The sequence below is a fragment of the Epithele typhae genome (assembly GCF_022376455.1).
Source record: "Epithele typhae strain CBS 203.58 chromosome Unknown BXZ73scaffold_24, whole genome shotgun sequence".
Taxonomy (NCBI): Eukaryota; Fungi; Basidiomycota; class Agaricomycetes; order Polyporales; family Epitheliaceae; genus Epithele; species Epithele typhae.
The window spans coordinates 367,643-386,273 of NW_025954215.1; the positions used below are offsets into that span (position 1 = coordinate 367,643).

At 60.1% G+C, this 18,631-nt stretch overlaps 9 protein-coding genes across 9 annotated transcripts; 6 read left to right on the top strand and 3 right to left on the bottom strand.

Annotated features, from left to right (window-relative positions):
* Nucleotides 1-74: 74 nt before the first annotated feature.
* On the bottom strand, nt 75-725 carry BXZ73DRAFT_90034 (signal recognition particle SRP9/SRP14 subunit; the record flags this gene model as incomplete). The annotated part of the gene is made up of 4 exons (XM_048025482.1): nt 75-359; nt 412-521; nt 583-655; nt 702-725. The coding sequence occupies 4 exons, from the start codon at nt 723-725 to the stop codon at nt 75-77; spliced, it is 492 nt and encodes a 163-aa protein (XP_047877916.1).
* A 244-nt stretch (nt 726-969) lies between these two features.
* Nucleotides 970-1,793, top strand: BXZ73DRAFT_46978 (uncharacterized protein; the record flags this gene model as incomplete). Its single annotated transcript, XM_048019790.1, has 4 exons — nt 970-1,113; nt 1,168-1,319; nt 1,377-1,440; nt 1,509-1,793. 4 exons carry the CDS (start codon nt 970-972, stop codon nt 1,791-1,793), a joined length of 645 nt encoding a protein of 214 aa, XP_047877917.1.
* A 1,349-nt stretch (nt 1,794-3,142) lies between these two features.
* On the top strand, nt 3,143-4,171 carry BXZ73DRAFT_101485 (uncharacterized protein; the record flags this gene model as incomplete). Its single annotated transcript, XM_048014921.1, has 1 exon — nt 3,143-4,171. One exon carries the CDS (start codon nt 3,143-3,145, stop codon nt 4,169-4,171), a length of 1,029 nt encoding a protein of 342 aa, XP_047877918.1.
* A 777-nt stretch (nt 4,172-4,948) lies between these two features.
* On the top strand, nt 4,949-7,223 carry BXZ73DRAFT_47059 (snf 1; the record flags this gene model as incomplete). The annotated part of the gene is made up of 7 exons (XM_048019802.1): nt 4,949-5,045; nt 5,102-5,243; nt 5,306-5,748; nt 5,803-6,204; nt 6,253-6,302; nt 6,361-6,897; nt 6,954-7,223. 7 exons carry the CDS (start codon nt 4,949-4,951, stop codon nt 7,221-7,223), a joined length of 1,941 nt encoding a protein of 646 aa, XP_047877919.1.
* Nucleotides 7,224-8,470: 1,247 nt separating this feature from the next.
* BXZ73DRAFT_101487 (ARM repeat-containing protein) lies at nt 8,471-11,110 on the top strand (the record flags this gene model as incomplete). The annotated part of the gene is made up of 13 exons (XM_048014922.1): nt 8,471-8,812; nt 8,865-9,467; nt 9,531-9,724; nt 9,778-9,858; nt 9,911-10,073; nt 10,126-10,172; nt 10,230-10,299; nt 10,350-10,473; nt 10,524-10,698; nt 10,759-10,825; nt 10,879-10,976; nt 11,030-11,039; nt 11,090-11,110. 13 exons carry the CDS (start codon nt 8,471-8,473, stop codon nt 11,108-11,110), a joined length of 1,995 nt encoding a protein of 664 aa, XP_047877920.1.
* A 798-nt stretch (nt 11,111-11,908) lies between these two features.
* BXZ73DRAFT_101488 (COX5A-domain-containing protein) lies at nt 11,909-12,368 on the bottom strand (the record flags this gene model as incomplete). The annotated part of the gene is made up of 2 exons (XM_048014923.1): nt 11,909-11,943; nt 11,999-12,368. 2 exons carry the CDS (start codon nt 12,366-12,368, stop codon nt 11,909-11,911), a joined length of 405 nt encoding a protein of 134 aa, XP_047877921.1.
* Nucleotides 12,369-12,869: 501 nt separating this feature from the next.
* BXZ73DRAFT_90039 (RNA-binding domain-containing protein) lies at nt 12,870-14,263 on the top strand (the record flags this gene model as incomplete). Its single annotated transcript, XM_048025483.1, has 6 exons — nt 12,870-12,879; nt 13,302-13,485; nt 13,545-13,647; nt 13,708-13,857; nt 13,925-13,991; nt 14,046-14,263. 6 exons carry the CDS (start codon nt 12,870-12,872, stop codon nt 14,261-14,263), a joined length of 732 nt encoding a protein of 243 aa, XP_047877922.1.
* Nucleotides 14,264-14,639: 376 nt separating this feature from the next.
* BXZ73DRAFT_90040 (uncharacterized protein) lies at nt 14,640-15,705 on the bottom strand (the record flags this gene model as incomplete). Its single annotated transcript, XM_048025484.1, has 2 exons — nt 14,640-15,228; nt 15,308-15,705. 2 exons carry the CDS (start codon nt 15,703-15,705, stop codon nt 14,640-14,642), a joined length of 987 nt encoding a protein of 328 aa, XP_047877923.1.
* A 632-nt stretch (nt 15,706-16,337) lies between these two features.
* On the top strand, nt 16,338-18,497 carry BXZ73DRAFT_46929 (histidyl-tRNA synthetase; the record flags this gene model as incomplete). Its single annotated transcript, XM_048019783.1, has 6 exons — nt 16,338-16,565; nt 16,703-17,050; nt 17,110-17,217; nt 17,296-17,488; nt 17,547-18,169; nt 18,225-18,497. 6 exons carry the CDS (start codon nt 16,338-16,340, stop codon nt 18,495-18,497), a joined length of 1,773 nt encoding a protein of 590 aa, XP_047877924.1.
* Between the last annotated feature and the right edge of the window lie 134 nt (nt 18,498-18,631).

An 18,631-nucleotide genomic window follows, 5' to 3' on the forward strand; every position in this document is an offset into this window, starting at 1 on the left:
GGGGGCGTCCTTGATTGTACAACAACGAGCGTCCTGGAAAGACACATACACATACAGACTGCATCGCTCACGGGTCACGGTGCTTTTGCCCGTGCCTTTGCCTCCTCCCTCTCCTGCGCCCGCTTCTTGGCCTCCTCCAGCTTCTGCGCGGCCTTCATCTTGCGTTGTCTCTTCCTCCGCCCCGCCCCGCGCTTCGGCCCCTCCACTACGATCTCCTCCTGGAGGCGACGCTTCTTGAGTGCGGCGGCTTCTGCACGCTGCTTTTCGCGCTTCTTGTCCCGTTTTCGGAGATTGCCCATGGAGGACTTCAAGACAGCGCCGTAAGAGGCGTGGAATTTCTCGAGGTCCGCGGCTTGCACCTGGCGCGATCGTCGAAGGCGGAGAAAGGGGAGCGAGCATGGATGCACATACCACAGTGGAGAACTTCGTCTCCTTGCCGTCCGTCGCGTGCACGAGACATGGATATTCCTGGGAGCCGTCATCTTCCGAGGACATGTGGGCGTCGCCACCTTCGTTTAGTACTGCAGCGCAAGATGAGCCCTCAGATCCGATCGTGCGATGAAGTACTGCGAGAAGGCGTACGTCGTTTATGCGTAAGCCATACCGAACCGGATTTCGAACTCGACTGAAAGAGCGTCGAAAGCTGTTTGAAGAACTGGCGCAATGTTAGGACATGCACAGCCCACGGTACCGCAACTCACTGTCTCGTTATCGACCAGCTGCATCGGAGCTGGGAGGGCAGGCCCAAAGAATTCGCAGGCGCCCAAAAGTCGTCGTGACGAAGAGCATGTCACGAGATGGGCGTGACGGAGACACGGACCGAGAGAAGCGAGCGCTTGTTGACTTGGAGTTGGCGCGCGAACCGCGAACATGCCGATGCCTTGTGGCGCGAGGGAGCGGTAGCTTGCCCTCCTCACGACCACTCCTCGCATCCTCTCCTGTTGAATTAATCACATCCTTTATATCGATATGCGGCGCGCTCAGACCCTCAGGAACTATGGGAGGGGCTCCACCCAACTTGGAGCCGATGATCTCGGTATGTTGAGAGAGGACGAATCGGTGGAGGATGTTCTCCGACGCCAGCTGCTCGAGAAGCAGAAGGAGTGCGACAAGGTACGGTCATATTCTCATCCTGCTCATCGGCACTTCATACTCATACGAAACTAGCTTCAATCCCAAGTACAGACGCTGCAGGCTCAGTTGGCTTCACGGCCACCTCTGGACGAAGTGCAAGCATTGGAGAAGGAGTATAAAAACCTAGAGCTCATATTGTTGGGGACGCAAAGAGAGAATGAGCGCTCCATGAGTGAGATTGAAAGGTGAGTCTGGACATAAATCGACATGCAACATGATCTGAGATCATTCCGTCGTTCCAGTCGGAAGGCGCGAGAGAAGCTGCTCGAGAAGGAGCTCGAGAGGGCCTATGGGTCCAACTGGCAGGTGAGTGCATATGCTCTTCGGTGTTTCCCCACATCAAGCGGTTTCTCATTATGCACTGTTACGGGTAGGCCAACCTTGAGTTGGGGCCCTCCTCCGTCTCAGCGTCCTCCGCCTCCGCAATCATCGGAAGGGCCAAAGCAGCAGCCGCACCCCCGCCTTCCGCCCCAACCTCGGAAGCAGATACAAACGCTACACGTGCATATCTTGAGCAAGTGCGACTCGCCATTCTGGGCATGGAACAACGTCTCCAGGCTCGGGAAGATGTTCTTGCCAAGCACATCGAGCGTGCTGAGACCGAGGGTGCTAGATACGAAGAAGTCCGCCAGCAATCTCTCGTCGCTACTTCCAACTAGTCTTTGCACACTTACGACGTTGTGACGAATCCACTGTATCCCATACCACCAGATTCCTTCCATACCCGCTCTCTCTTCACGGAATTGCGATATCCCGAGTATATTATAATATGAATTTGTACTGTGCGTCGTCTACAAATCATCACAGCCATGAACCGGCAACAATATTGCTGTTTGAATGTCTCTTTTATAGGTGCTTACATCCTATGATACTCAGCATACGTTCAATCAGCGAGCTCAGACGGGCGTCGACTCGGAAGAACCGATCAGTAGCGTGCGAATCCCTCTGGCCTATGCAGTGAACGAAATTTCGCCCGGCGCCCCATTTTCCTTGCCTCCCTTCTTCTATGACTCAATGTCATTTTACTATTCTTCTTGATTGCAAGCTCTGTTCTGGAATTGGCTGTATGAATGCTGTCTTGTCCGCTGCGCTGGTCAGTGTGTGCTTCACCAGTGAGTCCGTCCTAACTTTTCCGCATCCCACGTACCAAGTCAAGGCCCTTCACACAAATCTCTACGTGTTGTGTCTGTTACGGTCGTGGAAAATTGACGCTGCTCAGTTCTTCTGCCTTGCGGCTTCGTCATGAAGTCGTGGGGGTCACAGAAGGCTGGGTTAGCTTCGTTGTAGTAGAGTTGAGGTCAGCCCCGTTCTTGAAGCGTCTACTTGGCTGTTCTCGTAGTTTTGTGACATACATCTCCTAACCTCGCCCGTCTAATGTAATCAAATGTAACATGTTGTTTACGCGTTGCTTCACACGACCACGCCTTCCACCTCCATCCGCCTTCGTCGAGCATCGAGCCAACGCACATATGCGACACAGATCCCCGACGCCAGAAGTTAGGCGCCGTCGAAAACCGCTGCGTCGTTGTAGCGCGTCCTCAGACCGTCTACCGTCACTACTACTCCCCCGGGCCCCCGACTGCCTCGCCACGGTCGAGACGTCGATCCCCGGCTTACGCGGTACCCATAAATCTATATTCGCAAGCCCCCATCACTGCATTTGGACAGCGCTCTGTAGCGGGCAAAATACCGTCTACGTCATAGATGGGGCCCGCTCCCTCCTCTAGATTCTAGAAGTTAAGGTTCGGGGCAAGTCCTCTCCTCTCTCCATTTGCGCTTCCCCTTGCTCACAACCCACCCCCTTGCTCACAACTCACCCCCTTGCTTATCACTCCCTCCCCTCTTCGTCCTTCTCATAATGTTATTCGATGTTCTGCATCAAACGCTCAGCTTGGTCGGGCTCTCTACGCCAAAATCTGAACCCATCCCCGCTTTGCCTGCCCTCTTCGACGGTTGCAAGAACGACATACGTCGCTCTCTCCGTCTCTCTTGGCGGCTCCATGTACTCATGAACAGGTTCATCGACCACACTATCTCGGTAGACGATGTATATTCCCCCTCAGAGTCGCTATTCTCTTGCGTCGTCACTCAGCTCGACCATTTCATGGACACCAAGAAGGGCGATCCCCGCGAGTATGTCGTCGTCCACGTCGCTCTTCCCCCCGCCGCTGCCACCGCCGATGCACCCCCCGCGTACGAACTCGCCGCCTCGCCCCCTATTGGGTTCATCAAGTTCGAGCGCTGCTGGAGCACCTACACCCCCCTCGAGGCCTACGACAAATGCTCCACTCACCGCGAAGGATACCGTCACTCGTGGTCTCACGCGCATGACACCGTCTACATCTCCGCGCCAGGCGACGCCCCTTTGCTGGCGTTCCGCCACCCGACGCTCCTGCGCTCCTACCACAACGCATCTATCCCACTCCCCCGCGTCCTCGTAGCGGCGGGCGTGCTGCGCCGACTTCACTTGAAGTGCTGCGAGGACACGTACGCGCACGCGTGGTTCGCGCGCGCGCTCTGGCAGCGGCTCGTGCCCCCCGGCTCCGCGGACGTTGCAGTGGGGGATCCTGTGCGGCCCCGCAGCTGGCTCGCAGACTACGCGTACGGTATCTGGGAGCTGCTCGCGCCCTTCAAGCCAGTCACAGCCGTGCCACCGCAGTTCGTGGATGTGCTGGACGGCCGGGAGGTGGAGGCGTGCCAGGAGGCTGAAGACAGGGTGCTCCTCGAGTTCGCGGGCGCGCGGGCGAAGATCGCCGGGTGTCTTTCCAAGGAGGGCGAGTGGATATCGCCCGAGGATCAGGCCGAGACGGTTGAAGAACTCGGGGACGCGGTGGATGCGGCCGTTTGGCCATGGTTGGATTATGACCACAGGGTGATGAACCCAGGGGAGAAAGAGCAGAAGAAAAGGATGCGCGAGCTCAAGGCGATCATCGTGAACATGAAGGAGCACCAGCCAGACAAATACGCGCGCATGAAAGAGCTTGACCCGGACATGTTCGCGCTCGTGAAGAAGTGTTTCCCAGACGTAGAAACGTGAGTGCTTCAGTACGTCTGGAGTACGCATGCATTCTGACTCGTGCCGCGGTGGTCCAGTGATTGAGGTGTTTTCCATCCTGCTGAACGCTACATTCCATGGGGTGTATGTCTCATTCCTTCCTCATAGCATTGACTTCAGCCTCTTTGTTGTTACAACTTTGTAGTCCCATTCTAATGAGGCTTTCGGGGTGCCTGTGTGCTTGTGTACGTCCATGTGAATACAGTTAATACCATGGTTTTGAGCCACACCGGGTATTAGAAACGCTAGACGGGAAACGCGCTCCCCATAGCAGCTCACGCGCCCAAGACCTGACGCAACCCGACGGCGGCCCGCAGGCGGTCGACATACACACCCGCGCTCGCCGCCGGCAGTCGCGCACTTTCTTCTTGGTGAGAACGCTGGATATCGTGTATGTCCGTGACGGCTCAGGCTTAGGCACAGAGTCAACTTCTTCTCGATTGAGCACTGTGGCCTCACGGGAAAGGTTTTCGACGTTTTCTGCATGTTTGATGTTCGAGAGGGTGCGGAGACCGATATCGCCGTGACGACCACGCTCATCGCGGCTGGAGAGCAAGGCGGAACGCCACTACGTCCAAACAGAGCACAACACCATATTGGACGATCGGATTTGCCACACGCGAGGGGCCCCAGCGCTAGCGGACGCTTGCTTCACCCGGGCGCTGAGCGATCCGACTTCGACTTCACGCTCCATTTCCCCGCTCCCCACTCTGGCTGCATTCGCTCTTCCCCCCACTACCACTTCTAGACACCTACGCCATGACCGAAGACCCGCCGCAAAAGCTGCCGGGCCAGAAGCTTGGGGAGTACACCGTTGTCGGGGAGATTGCGGAGGGGACGTTCGGGAAGGTCAAGAGTGAGCCCTCCCCCGCACCGAGTCCGCCGCGCCGCGCCTGACATGACGGCGTGCAGTGGCCATCCACACCGTGACCGGGCAGAAGGTCGCGATGAAGTTTATCTCCAAGCAGGCCATTGCGAAGCACCGCACCAAGCCGAGGGTCCACCGCGAGGTCGAGTACATGCGCGCGCTGCGGCATCCGCACATCATCAAGCTGTACGTCTCGCCTTCCCGCGTGTTTCTGCGCGTTTCTGCGAGGCTGACGCGGCTGGCCGCAGGTACGAGGTCATTCAGACGACGACGGACATCATCATCGTGCTCGAGTACGCTGGGGGCGAGCTCTTCAACTACATCGTCGCGAACGGGCGCATGCACGAGAACCAAGCACGGCGGTTCTTCCAGCAGATCGTCTCGGGGATTGAATACAGCCACCACCTCAAAATCGTCCACCGCGACTTGAAGCCGGAGAATGTGCTCCTCGACGACGACCTGAACGTGAAGATCGCGGACTTCGGGCTGTCGAACGAGATCAAGGACGGCGACTTCTTGAAGACCAGCTGTGGCAGCCCGAATTATGCCGCGCCAGAAGTCATCCGTGGCGGGCTCTACACAGGGCCGGAGATTGACGTATGGAGTGCTGGGGTAATATTGTACGTCATGCTCTGTGGCCGGTTACCGTTCGAGGACGACGACGTACAGACGTTGTTCACGAAGATCAGTCGTACGTATCGTCGCGCTCTTTGCTCTGCTCCGCACTCTTTCTTATGGTTCGCAGAGGGTGTCTACCACCTCCCCTCCTACCTGTCACCCGACGCCAAGGGTCTTATCAACGGCATGCTCGCCGTCGACCCCGTCAAACGCATAACCATCCCGGAAATCATGCACCATCCCTTCTTCACCACCGACCTTCCCGCCTATCTCAGCCCGTTGCCGACTCAAGGGCCTGTCCTCGGCACTCTTTCGTCACTTGTCGCTCCCCCAAAGGCTCTCGAATTCGAGTTCATCGAGGGACTAGGCCGGATTGAGGACGAGGTTGTGGAGGAACTGGCGGCACGCATGGAAGGAGTGGACAAGGAGGACGTATGGGACGGCTTGCGCAGGGACGATGGACCTGGAGGCAACTCGGTGCGAGTAGCCTACATGCTCCTCCGAGACAAGCGGCGGGCCGGTCGAAGTTGTGAGTGCTTTTCGTGGCAAGGGTGCTTGTAAGGCTCACGAGAAACAGTGGCAGAGTACGAACAAGAGGAACGGGATGCTAAGCTTGCTGCCATGGACGTAAGTGGTCAATACATGCAAGCGGTGAAGCGTCGATCTTACGAGCTTAACACTGCAGCCTCGTCACCCCCTCTCGCCAAACGCTATCACTCCGGGCGGCACGGATATGGAGGAGAATCCCTTCGACTCGGAGTTCAACGACTATGAAGACGACGACGATGAAGACTTTGAATTCTCCACGCCGCAGAACGAGCAAAGCGATGTGGATCCAGCGGAAGTCAACAACTTCGCCGTTCTCAACTCCTCTCTCCCCGACCAACTTCCCGAACCGCATCATCTGCAGTCATACGCGAGCGCGAAGCGCGCCGTCCCGGTGAAGGAGAAGAAGCAGCATCGAACCAAGTGGCATTTCGGCATTCGCAGCAGATCGCCGCCGATGGAGGTGATGCTCGAAATCTACCGGACGCTGAAGGCGCTGGGGATGGAGTGGAAGGAGAAGAACGACCTCGGTGGACTGGGCGCGAAGGCACTGGCGAAGGAGCGACGAGGGGGTACGAAGATCGAGCGAGCGCGCGAGTACGACGACTACGTCGACCTCCGTGCAGCGTCGGCCATCTACTTCATCGAGACGCGGGCGCGTGTGCAGGACGTCGTGGTCAGTAGCGCGGCTGTCGTCTGGCGAGATGATTGGACGCTGACATTGACGGACAGGTGCTCATGAACCTGCAACTGTACATGGTGGACTCGATCAATTACCTCGTCGACTTCCACCACAAGAAGACGTACAAGGCGTCGATCGAACCCGGCGCGGGGAAGTTCGAGATGGCGCACCCGGACTACAACCTCTCGGAGACGGCATCAGAGTCCAGCCGGTCGATCAAAGACTTCAACATGCGGGACGAAGAAGTCGTGTCACCGTTCATTTTCATGGACGTCGCGTGCCGGCTGATCCTGGAGCTCGCCGGCGGTGGAGGTGAATAGACGGGAGGCGGTGTGGATGTCGCGCGTTGTCTGTATGTTTTGCTTGTGCGTGCCCGTGTTTTGAGCTATCCTGCTGTGTTGTGCTTGTACCACTTATAATTTCCTAGCCCGTCGTCGGCAGCGGCGGGGACGGCGGAGCGAATGTATCCCTAGCTTGCACCTTGGGCGTTCGGCCGCCGACGTGAAGGAAACGTTGGCAAGCTCTTCGGCGTCGGTGACGGCGATGCCATTTCTCCGGGCAGTCGGCTCGTCGTTCAGGCATGTGCAGCGCATTTCATTCCGTCGTCATCGATGCGCATCGGATAGCCGGGGGTGCGGCCTTCTAATTGGGCTTTGCAGACGATGCGAGAGCGTAGACGAGCAGGATGCAGTTGGGCGGAGGATGCAGTAGCCTCATGGCCGGTGCGGGAAGTCGCCACGGTCGATCAATGCGGTTCGCGATCTTGGACGCAGCTTCGGCGTGCGGCTCCAGATCCCTCTTCTCAGCCTGCCCATTTCGGCCCTCGCCCGAGGCCTCTCCTCGTCTCGCTGCCGCCCGCCTCCTCTGCCCCGCCCCGACGAGCACATTCCGCGCCGCGCGCATGCCACACAAGCTCCTCGGCCGGTCCGTGCGCACGACACGACACAGGCCGATCTCCAGCGCCCCACCCGGGCTCCATCGTCTCGTCCCCACGGCGGACTTCCACGCGGGCTCGTGAGCTTGCTGTCAAAGCCAAACGTTGGGCACGTCTGTTTTCGTGCTTCTCGCCAGAAGCGTGCTCCCGGCTTCTGACGAACGTCCTCGTCGCTCACGCCGCGGCTCGCCTCGTCATCCGCGCGCGCTCGTCGAACCCCAGGCGCCCTCTCCCGCGGACCGACCCGAGGCATGGTGATAAAGCAGGTTTCGTCTGCCCCTGCGAGCATGTCAATGACCTCGAGAGTGCCATTCGGCGAGCGCACGAGCGCGGCGGAGGGCAGGGAACGGGCGAAGAGAGGCTTCGCTGCCCTGTGTATCACGCCGACGTGACAATCGAGGAGGGACGCTTTTCGGTCCCCCGACCCGTCGCTCTTCATTCGACTCCCCGGCGTGCGAACGCTCAGAACTCGCTCAGATCGGACCTCCTCCGTCCAGAACAGGAAGTGCGCCTCCCAAGTCGCCCGACCCTTCACGCTGCTCTCAAGGTCGCCCACCGAGGCTAAATACCCTCCAGGTGCGCCCTCGTCGAGCCCATCCCCCTCCACCGCCCCCGCATCGCTCACCGACCGCTATGGACTCGCATACCGCCGCCGCATCCACTGCTTTCGTCCCTCTCTTCGACACGCTCCCCTCGTCCCGCACCTCTGCCGCCTCCATCTGGGCGCCCCAGCCTCAGCCGTCGGACACCGCTTGGGACACCTTCAGACGAGGCAACTTCGGGAACCATCCCCCACCACCGCCTCCTCCGGGACGCCTTCGTCCGGCGCCCTTCCGGTCGTCCTCTTTTCCCGTACACCACGCCGGTGAAGATGTCTTCGGACCCCTCGGCTTCGAGTTGTTTGGTCGCCAGGACGTCGGGGCCATAGGCGACGGCCGCAAAAGGCTCTCGCCCAACTTCGACGACTCTGAGCTGGTGGGTTCTATTGGCAAATGCACGCGCATACACCCATTGACTTCGCATGCAGCACGTCGAGCAGCTTCTCCGCTCTCTCAACTTGAACTCCCCGGGCCCTCTGCCTCCCATGCCGAAGATGCGAAGCGACGTTCCGCGTTCGCCTACGTCTCCCGATCTATCTCCTATCTCTACCACCTCTGCTCTTCTCACCCCAACCGACCTCTCTCCTGCCAAAGCTTTCGACCAAAAGCTCCCGCCCAACTTCGACTTCAACGCCCCAGTTCGGTCCGGCGACAACAACTCCTTGATGTTCGAGACCGGATTCCGCGATGGCCCTCCCCTCTCTCAGGCTCATTTCTGGCCACAGTCTCAAGCTGTCAGCCCCGACACCGGCTACTTCCCTTCCTTTGAGCCGTTTCCCGAGAGCGCCTCGACGACTTCTCCTCGTGCTGCGAGCTCGTTTCCTCAGGCCGACCGCCGCCGCTTGGACACCAATGGCCTCCCGACCACGCTTCCTCCTCTGTCTTGGGGCGGCCAGCGCTTCCGGACCTCGTCGGAGTGGGTGAAGGCGGACGACATCGGAGAGCGTTCTATTCAACTTAATGCGAGCGAAAATATCCTCCGTTCTGCGACTCAACAGATGCCGAGCCCTCCGCGTTCTACGACCTCTCAGGTGCACGAGGCATGTGGTTACGAGGTTACCTTTTGAGCGATTCTGATACGTTAGGATAAACAGCCTATCAACTTCCTGTCGCTGCTACATCCTTCTTCGTCGCCGCCATACGACCTCTTTGTGGCTCGCATCATCAAGTCCTCCGACCAGCAGGCTTCTATCTTTCTTCAACAGAAGCTCAAAGTGGCCGATGCAGAAGAGCGCACGAAGATCGTGGACGCTATTTGCGCGAAGGGCTTCGAGATGATGGCTCATAGGTCGGTCGCTATCCATCCAATTTGACCGTCACTGACTAACGGCTCTTCGATAGGTTCGGGAACTGGGCCGTGCAGAGATGTCTCGAGGCCACCTCAAGTGTCGATGAGCGCCGCAAGATTGTTTCTTGCATGCGGTACGTTTCGTTTCGCCGTTCAGCTCGGCCGTGTTCTCATAGGGACTCGTAGCACCCGTGTTGTTGAACTTGCCACCAACTGCTACGGGTGTCACGTCCTCCAGAAGGCCCTCGATTGCGAAGAGGAAGTTCGTCTCTTGATCGTGCGCGAGCTTCTGCTCGGCGATCCGGCTCAGACGTTGGTGAACAAGCATGCGTCTCACGTCTGGAGCAAGGTAGAGTTTCCTCGTTCTCGCATCATCCTAGTGGATGCTCAACGTCGTATAGATCATGGAGCTCAGCTGGACGCCTCCCGCGCCGCCGATTTTTGCCTTGTGAGCATCTCGACGATGCGTCTACAGAGTGCCGCTGACCAGCTCTCATCTCGGCAGCGTCAATAAATCGCTCAAGGGCAAGTGGGCGTCCTTGGCGTGCCATGAGACTGGCTCGCTCGTCGTTCAGGTAAGCAGACCTCGTCTCAGTCGGTGTTTGGCCTTATGATTCTTCCGTAGCACGCTTTCGAGAACCTCGAGGAGTCTGCCAAGGACGGCATCGTCGACGAGCTATTGAAGCAAGGGCCCCTTGTGTTCGGAGAGGTCGCCAAAAACCAGTGGGGCTCTTACTGTATTCAACACAGTAGGTCTTTGTGAGACAATGGCTCGACTGTTATTGATGATTGTTAACAGTTCTTGAGCACGGTTCTCAACGCCATCGTTACCTTGCCTTGGAGCATCTCCTTGGCGGCTTGCTTGAATACGCCACGAACGAGCAAGGTATCAAGTCCATCACAAAGGCTCTTAAGGAGGGAGGGAAGGAGACGCTTGACAGGATCATCAAGAGAATGTGTGAACCTGCTAAGACGTGCGTGTGCGCTTCACCTCACCGTTCCGTATCACTCTGACCTCTTCTCAGCGCTCGTAGAGCCATGATTGTCGATCTCGCGCTCTCCGTGACGGGAAGCCAGCTCATTGCAAGCGTTCTACCCAACGTCAGCTCGGATGCCTTCTCTTTGTCTTCTGTCTTCTCAACTTTCCTTCTCAGGCCGACAAAGACCAACGTGCGCTCCTGTACGAGTCTATTCGAGGACACATCGTGACTCTGCGAGGCTGCAAGACTGGCTCCAAAGTAATCTGGCTCTTGTACGTCTTTGTCTCCAAATGTTCGCTGCCATCAACTGACCGTGATTCTACAGCGACCGCATGGTATGAGCTCTCGACCGAAGCCCCACCCCCTCGTCTGACGCACCCTTCAGCGCGCATACTACGGATATTAGATCTTGTTCCAACTGCAACATATCACGGGCATATCTCAAGGCATATCTCAAACATACACAACACGTATTTGACAACAACAATATCTTGCGGCGCGGCCACGTACGGACGCCATACTTCCCTGAACACGCTGCATCCACTCTGCATTCGACTTCCCTGCAATAGATCCGGCACCGCATCAGCATCGCAAGTACCACGGCAATATCGACCACTCGATCTGGACAATGCATCCCCTAGCATACTTTCATTTACGCAAGCGCCTTTCTTTATTGCTCCTTATTCGCATCATCTGCACAGTATCATATGCGCCGAGCTTCACCGCCAGCCGCGTTTTCCGCTATGTACATACATGCACAACCCCGCTCTTGTCAAGCGTATTTGTACCATGTAATTGACTCTCCTTCGCTATGCAATAGACACATCGCATCCAGCCGCGAACGACGCGTACCTCGAGTTTTGGCCCAGAGCGAGACATACAATGCCTCCGAGGGAAGCCTAGGATTCATTGAGATGACATCCTTCTTGTACTCTAGAGGATGATGCTCGTGCACGGCGAGTATGATATCCTCATGCGAGCATGGGTTCATGACGTGTCGCACAAAAACCGTGGTGCGACTGAGAGCAGGCTAGAGTGAACCATCCCGCCCAATCGTTCCTTCAGACCCGGGGAAAAACGAAGAGGCAAACTCATGTAATTATGACAATTTTTGACGGAGTACTAGGGGCAAAGGTTAGAGATAATGAAGGATGAGAGACACAAGAAGGACTGACTCTAATGCAAACCCGCTCCGGTCCTTGTCTCACGACGTGAAAAGCTCCTCCTGAGTCTGGACACCTACGTGTCTGAGGTTGAGGGAGCGGAAGAGAGGCGGAACGAGCGTTCGACGTACCAAGCTCCTCCCGGACAGGCTTGAGCTCATCAAGATAAGCCTGGTACTGCTGCTTGTTCTCGACCTTGGCCTTAATACCCTCGAAGACGCGGACAGCGGTTGCATAATCGTTGACGCGACGTGCAGCGCGGAGGGCGGCTTCGACGACGGCGGGGGCGGGGACGAGGTCGTGGGCGAAGCAGTTGTTGAGGCCGCGCTGGACCTCGAACAGGTCCTCCGCGGACTGGAAGAAGGTGACGTAGCGTTCGGTGAAGGACTCGAAGGACTCCTCGCTGTGCGCGCTGGACGACGGGCGGGTGAACGCCGGTGCGACGCGAGCGGCCGTAGGGCGAGCCCGGAGAAGAGAGGACGCGACACGGGCGCGGAGCATGGTGTCCTGAGTGGAAGTGCGGGTGTCGGAGGAGAGCGGCGGAGGGACCGTGAGCGGCAGGGAGGATGTGGTCGCGAAGAAAAGGTGGGAGGAGGAGGGCACGGCCGGGCGCGGCTCAGCCGAGGCTCGTCCAACGCCATCACTCGAGCCGGGTCAGTCCGACTCGCGCCGCGCCGCTGCCCCGCCGTTATGCCCGCACTGCACATGCTCCTGGCCGTGTATTGGACCCCATTGTCATGCACTGGGTGCTCGCCGCCGCCCCCGCCGTGCTGGCCGCTGTACGCCACACCGCCTACGGACGAACGTGGCTGCCGCTGATGCGCTGGGGCAATTTAGCTGGACCCGCGGCGGGACGCCCGAAGGTGTGGTCGTGTTTGTTCGCGGGGGCGTCTTTAAAGGCAAATGCGCACTGCCGTCTCTCTCTCACCCCACCGCCAGCAGCCCGCACCCGCCCTGAACCCACCCGCCACGCCATCAGTCCCGGCCACGCACACAAGCACCATGGATGACGGTACGTGCTCAGCATCCACCGCACCGCCGACCGCGACCCGTCCCCTTTCAATTCCGCGTGTCGCTACTTTCCGCCGTCCATCCCCCACCCTGCATCGCGCCAGCGGTGAACGCCCTGCGTTCGTGGTCCGACGCGCTCACCGGCACCTTTCCCCACTGCGCCTGCGACGCCGAGTTTCCGATGGCTGAAGGCCTTCGCCCCGACGAGCGACCGACCAGTCTTTCGTCCCCTCGCCTTCCGGCAATGCAGCGTGGCACTTCCTGGGCCCTGCTTCCACCCCAGCTCGTGTTTGCGAGCCCAGCGGCCACGCCTTTCCGTACTCGTGCCAGCCGTGCCTCCAGCCCCAACCCGCTCGAATGACACGCAACCTGACTTGCTCTTCTTCCCCCACCTCACCCTCCGTCGCTCCTCCCTCTCCTCAGCTTGGCAATCGCAAGACATGGCCCCGCCCAGCAACGGGGGGATCAGCATCCCCACCAACGACGCCCCCATGTCGAATGCAGGCCCTGCGGACGACCAGAACTGGAACGGGAACAGCCGCTCCCCGCAGCGCGACGGCCCCCGCCGCTCCAGTCGAAGCCGGAGCCCGGGGCGGCCGGCTGAGAGGTGTGTCTCGTGTTCCAGCTCTAGTTTGCGCTGGGGCTGAACGGCATCGCGTCCTCCAGGGAACCCCAGCACCAGAACCCGGGGAACAACCTCCACGTCTCCGGCCTGAGCCACAAGGTCGACACGCGCGACCTCGAGCAGGCCTTCGCCAAGGTTGGAAGGGTGAGTTGGCGTGGCACGAGGCGTGATTCGCGCGCGTTGGGCTGACTCGGCTTTCGGCAGGTCAAGAAGGCCCAGGTAATGTATGATCCTCACTCCCGCGAGTCGCGCGGGTTCGGGTTTGTTACGATGGAGAGTGGGGAGGAGGCGGATGCCGCCATTACTGCGATGAACGGTACTGAAATTATGGGCAAGAGCATTTCAGTGGAAAAGGCATGTTCGCTCCGTTTCCGTGCATTGTTGTCCGTGCATTGACCTCCATTGCTCCATTGACTTGTAGGCGCGCCGTGGCCGTGCGAGGACGCCGACTCCTGGTCGCTACTACGGGCCGCCGAAGAGGAATGACTGTAAGTTGCACCCATCTATCACCCTTCGATGTCAAGTGCTGACTCAGAAGCCAGTTGAGCGCCCCTACGACCCCCGCCCTTTCGACGGCCGTTACCGTGACACGGACGACCGCAGGGAACGCCCGCCTTACCGTGGTGAGCCGCGCGAGTACCGCCGCGACTATGACCGCGGCGGATACGGCGGCCGCCCTGAGTATCGCGAGGAGCGCGGTCCACGCCACGACCACGACCGCCGTTACGACGACCGCCGCGACCCCGATCGCCGGTACTGAGCTGCTTCCTCTCTGTCGACTACTGCGGACAACAACCCCTAGTCGACGCCAACATATAGCGTGCGCTGCATGTAATATGTTCCATGCCTAGTTCCAGTCCCGGCCTTCCAACCCCCGTGCTCAGTCGTGGCCGCCCCTGTGCGAGGGGTGGCCGAAAATCCCGCTGCCTGCTCCTGTGCCAGTCGCTATTCATGTACCGTTTGTCTGTCGGATGCGATCTGTTGCTATCGGTTTTCCTTGTATGAGTCGTCTTCTCGGTAAAATAAACATATGGTGCTATGCCAGTTAATCCATCGTGATCGAGGGACGTTCACTGTATCATCCACAGATCTACTGCATGAGCCGTAAGTCCACAGGCACGGAAGCACGATCGAGTCTATTTCGTCGATGCCCCGTTCCCCGCACTCCCAATCCCCATTTCGACAACGTACTTCTCCCGCCCGAGCCTCCGCATCTCCTCCACGACCTCGCCCACCTTCTCGAACTCCTTCCACTCACCGTGTGTCGCCTCAGCGCCTCCGGAGCCAGGCCGTGCTAGCTCGGGCTCGGGCTCGACGAACCGCAAGCGGAGCGCGAGCCACTGCATCGCGCGCACGCGGCCGACAAAGTCCTCGACCGCGCCGCGCGCGCCCGCGCAGTAGATCACGCCCGGGTGCCCCACCTTGGCGAACCCGCGGAGGGCGCCGGCGTGCGCCCACTGCGCGAGCGCGCGCCGCTTGTGCGGCGAGCGGAGGTGGTGCGAGACGAGCAGCGCGTGGTAGGACGGGCTCGCCGCGCCGCCGTCTTCGTCTTCGAGCCCGAGGGAGGAGGCGAGCGTGGGAGGGAGGAGGGGGTGCGCGGGGTCGGAGGCGAGCGTCGCGCGTGGTTGTTGCGGGTCGGGGGAGTGCGCGGCGGCGGAGGCGGCAGCGAGGGAGGCGTGCAGGCGGGGGAGGAGGTGCGTGGAGATGAGGTCGTACGCTGGGTACCTGTAGGGGGGACGTGCGGGGTCAGCGCGCGACTTCGTGCTGGTGCGGGCGGGGTGGGGACGAGAAGGAAGGGACGCACTCGCTGCTGCGTACGGCTTCTAGCGAGTCGGCGACGGCGTGCTGCCACTGCTCCTGCTCTGCGCGGCCGAGGTGGTCGCCCTTGACGAGCACCGTTGGGCGTCCGGGCGCGTCCTCGTCCTCGGGGTCAGGGTCGGGGTCGGGGCGGTAGTCTCGGGGGAGCTCGACGTCGAACCAGATGGCGGAGGACGCGCTCAGCTTCACGTGGAACCGGGCGGGGGGTAGTTGCATATCCGGAGCGTCGAGGAGGGGCTCATCGTAGGCGTCGAGGAGGGCTTGCCAGCGCGCGGCGTCGTCGGTGAAGACGATGAGCTCGCCAGGGAGGAGGGAGCAGGTCAAGAGGTGGAGCTCTTCGAGCGTCCCATAGAAACTTGAAGGTGGGGATATCGGGGTGCACATGGCACTCGTTGAATGGGCGAGAGGCTCGACGTCGCGAGTTGCGATGCCGCGGACACGGTGAGATTCACGGACGTCACCTTCCCACGGATCCGGATTTCCTCAGTGTTCTGCGAGCTGTTATTCCTCCGCCACGGGTGGTGGGTGAAGGGAAGTGTGTCTGCGGTGCCGATCTGAAGGACGAGGCATGCACTGGGAACTGAGAACGGGGTGTCATCCACCTGCAGTACGGTGACCCTTGCCAGTCATACAAGACGGTCTACGCCGAACCCAGTACTTCGTTGGAGAGTGCCAACTTCAGGATTCGTTTGAAGAACCGTGTAAATGAGGATTTAGGTTTCAGTGTCAGATTAGAGGGAATAGCAGCTGTGTGTGGAGGTCCATGTTCGAATAGATGGTGGTACCTGGGAGGTAGGGGATCGCGGGTAGATAAGATAGCCTTTTCGTAGTCGATGATCGGGCGAGTCAGCTCCTGCAGCGGAGGTCACACGCAGAAATCCTCTCCCCCGGGCGGAAGAGGTCGAATGCTCCGGCACGCCCTCCCCGTTCGCTCTCTCCTCTCCTGCACCCATCGATCGCCCAGATCGCCTCTTGCGCTCCTCTCGCCCTCACCCACTCCCACCTCCCACCGACGCATGATGGCCAGCGCGGCAGGCCAGACTCTCGAAGCAGTCGAGGCCGAGGTTGCAGCGCAGAGCGCGCTCTTCACCGAGCTCCGTAAGACCAAGGGTGATAGCCCGGAGGTCGAGGACGCGAAGAAGAAGCTCGGCGAGCTCAAGCGGAACCTCGCGATCATGAAGAGCGCCGCGAGCGGTGGTGTCAAGGAGAAGAAGCGGGAACGCATGCTCCTCAAGACCCCAAAGGTACGCGACGTTCCGTCCCCTGCGCGCACCCTGCTCAAGCTCATCGCGAAGGCTTCTCTGCGTTCCCTTCCCGCGTATCCACCCCCGTGTGCGCCTCGTCACGCGCGCCGCCGTGCCACCATACTCTCGCGTCGCAGGGCACCCTCGACTATGGCCCCGAGAAAATGTTCTGCAAGGAGCACATCGAGCGGATAGTCAAGGAGGTATTCACCACCTACGGCGGAAGCCAGCTCGACACTCCGGTCTTCGAACGCAAGGAAGTCCTCACCGGTAAGTACGGTGAGGACCAGAAGCTCATCTTCGACCTCAAGGACCAGGGCGGAGAGGAGCTCGCCCTGCGCTACGACCACACCGTGCCCCTCGCCCGCTGGCTTGCCATGTCCGGCGGAATCACCACCCAGTCCAAGCTCTGGCAGGTCGGCAAGGTCTACCGGAGAGACAGCCCGGTGGTGAGCAAGGGGCGTATGCGCGAGTTCTCACAGGCGGTGAGTCAACTCGGCCTTCGTTTGCGCTCGCGTGTAGAGTGCTGAGCTGGCGGGCACAGGATTTCGACATCGCGGGTCCATTCGACTCGATGATTCCGGACGCGGAAATCATCAGCTTGATTTGCACCATTCTGTCACGGTTGGACGTTGGCGAGTTCACGATTAAGGTACGTGTCTCCGCCTTGTCCCCCCTGGTCGATGTATGGTACCGTCCACATTCCTCGTAGCTCAACGCCTTCCGTTAGTTGAACCACCGCAAAATTCTGGACGGCATCTTCGAGGTGTGCGGCGTGCCCACAGACAAGATCCGGAGCATTTCCTCCGCGGTCGACAAGCTCGACAAGTCACCGTGGTCGGAAGTGAAGCGCGAGATGACGGAGGAGAAGGGCCTCGACCCCGCCGTCGCCGACAAGATCGGCGAGTACGTCAAGCACAAAGGTCCGTCCGCCTGCTCCCTCTCGTGCCCCTGCGCGACTGACACGCCCCCCTCCCTCAGGCGGCGCGGCGCTCCTCGACACGCTCAAGGCGGACGCGCCGCTGATGGCGAACAAGAGCGCACAGGCGGGCATCGCGGAGATGACGACGCTGTTCACCTACCTGGCCGCGTACCAGGTCCTCGACCGGCTCTCGTTCGACATGTCCCTCGCGCGCGGGCTCGACTACTACACCGGCATCATCTACGAGGCCGTCGTCGAGGCCTCCGCTCCACCGGCTTTCAAGGCCAACGCCCTTGCTCCCGCGTCTTCTGCCGACCCCGACGCTGCCCCCGCACCTGCGGCGAAGAAGGACAAGAAGAAGAAGGCGAAGACGGAAGAGGACGAGGACGAGGAGGTGGACGAGTCGCAGGTCGGCGTCGGCTCGATCGCCGCGGGGGGCCGGTACGACAACCTGGTCGGCATGTTCACCGCCGCTGCGGCCGCGGAGGGCAAGAAGGCGCCGGGGCTCCCGTGCGTCGGGGTGAGCATCGGGATGGACCGCATCTTCGCGCTCGTCTGGCCGACGTGGGGCGCGAAGGGCATGCGGAGCAAGGAGACGATGGCGTACGTGATGGCCGCCGGCGACGGGCTGCTCGCGGAGCGCGTCGCGCTCGTGCGCGAGCTCCGCGAGGGCGGGATCAAGGTGCGTGCCCGGCTTTTGGACGATCGAGACCTGCGCTGACGGGGGCACGGGGCAGACGGACTTCACGTTCAAAGCGAAGCCGAAGCTCGCCGCGCAGTTCGACGCGGGCGAGCGCGACGAGGTCCCGTTCGCGATCATCATCGGCGCGGACGAGGTCCGGGACGGACTCGTCAAGGTCAAGGAGCAGCGGTGGGAGATCGTCGACGGCAAGAAGACGAAGATCGAGTCGAGCGAGAAGGGCGTCACCGTCACGCGCGCCGAGCTCGTGCAGTGGATCAAGGACAAGCCCGTGTACAAGGAGTGGTCCACGGGCAAGCTCATCGCGTGACGGGGGTCGGGTGGTGTGCCAGTAGTATACTAGGTTCGTGTACAAAGACATTGATAGATGCTTTCCCCTGCTCTCGTTCGATGCGTGCGGCGCGAACGGCGTATCGTCCGGGACCGCGATCAAGTCCGATGCGT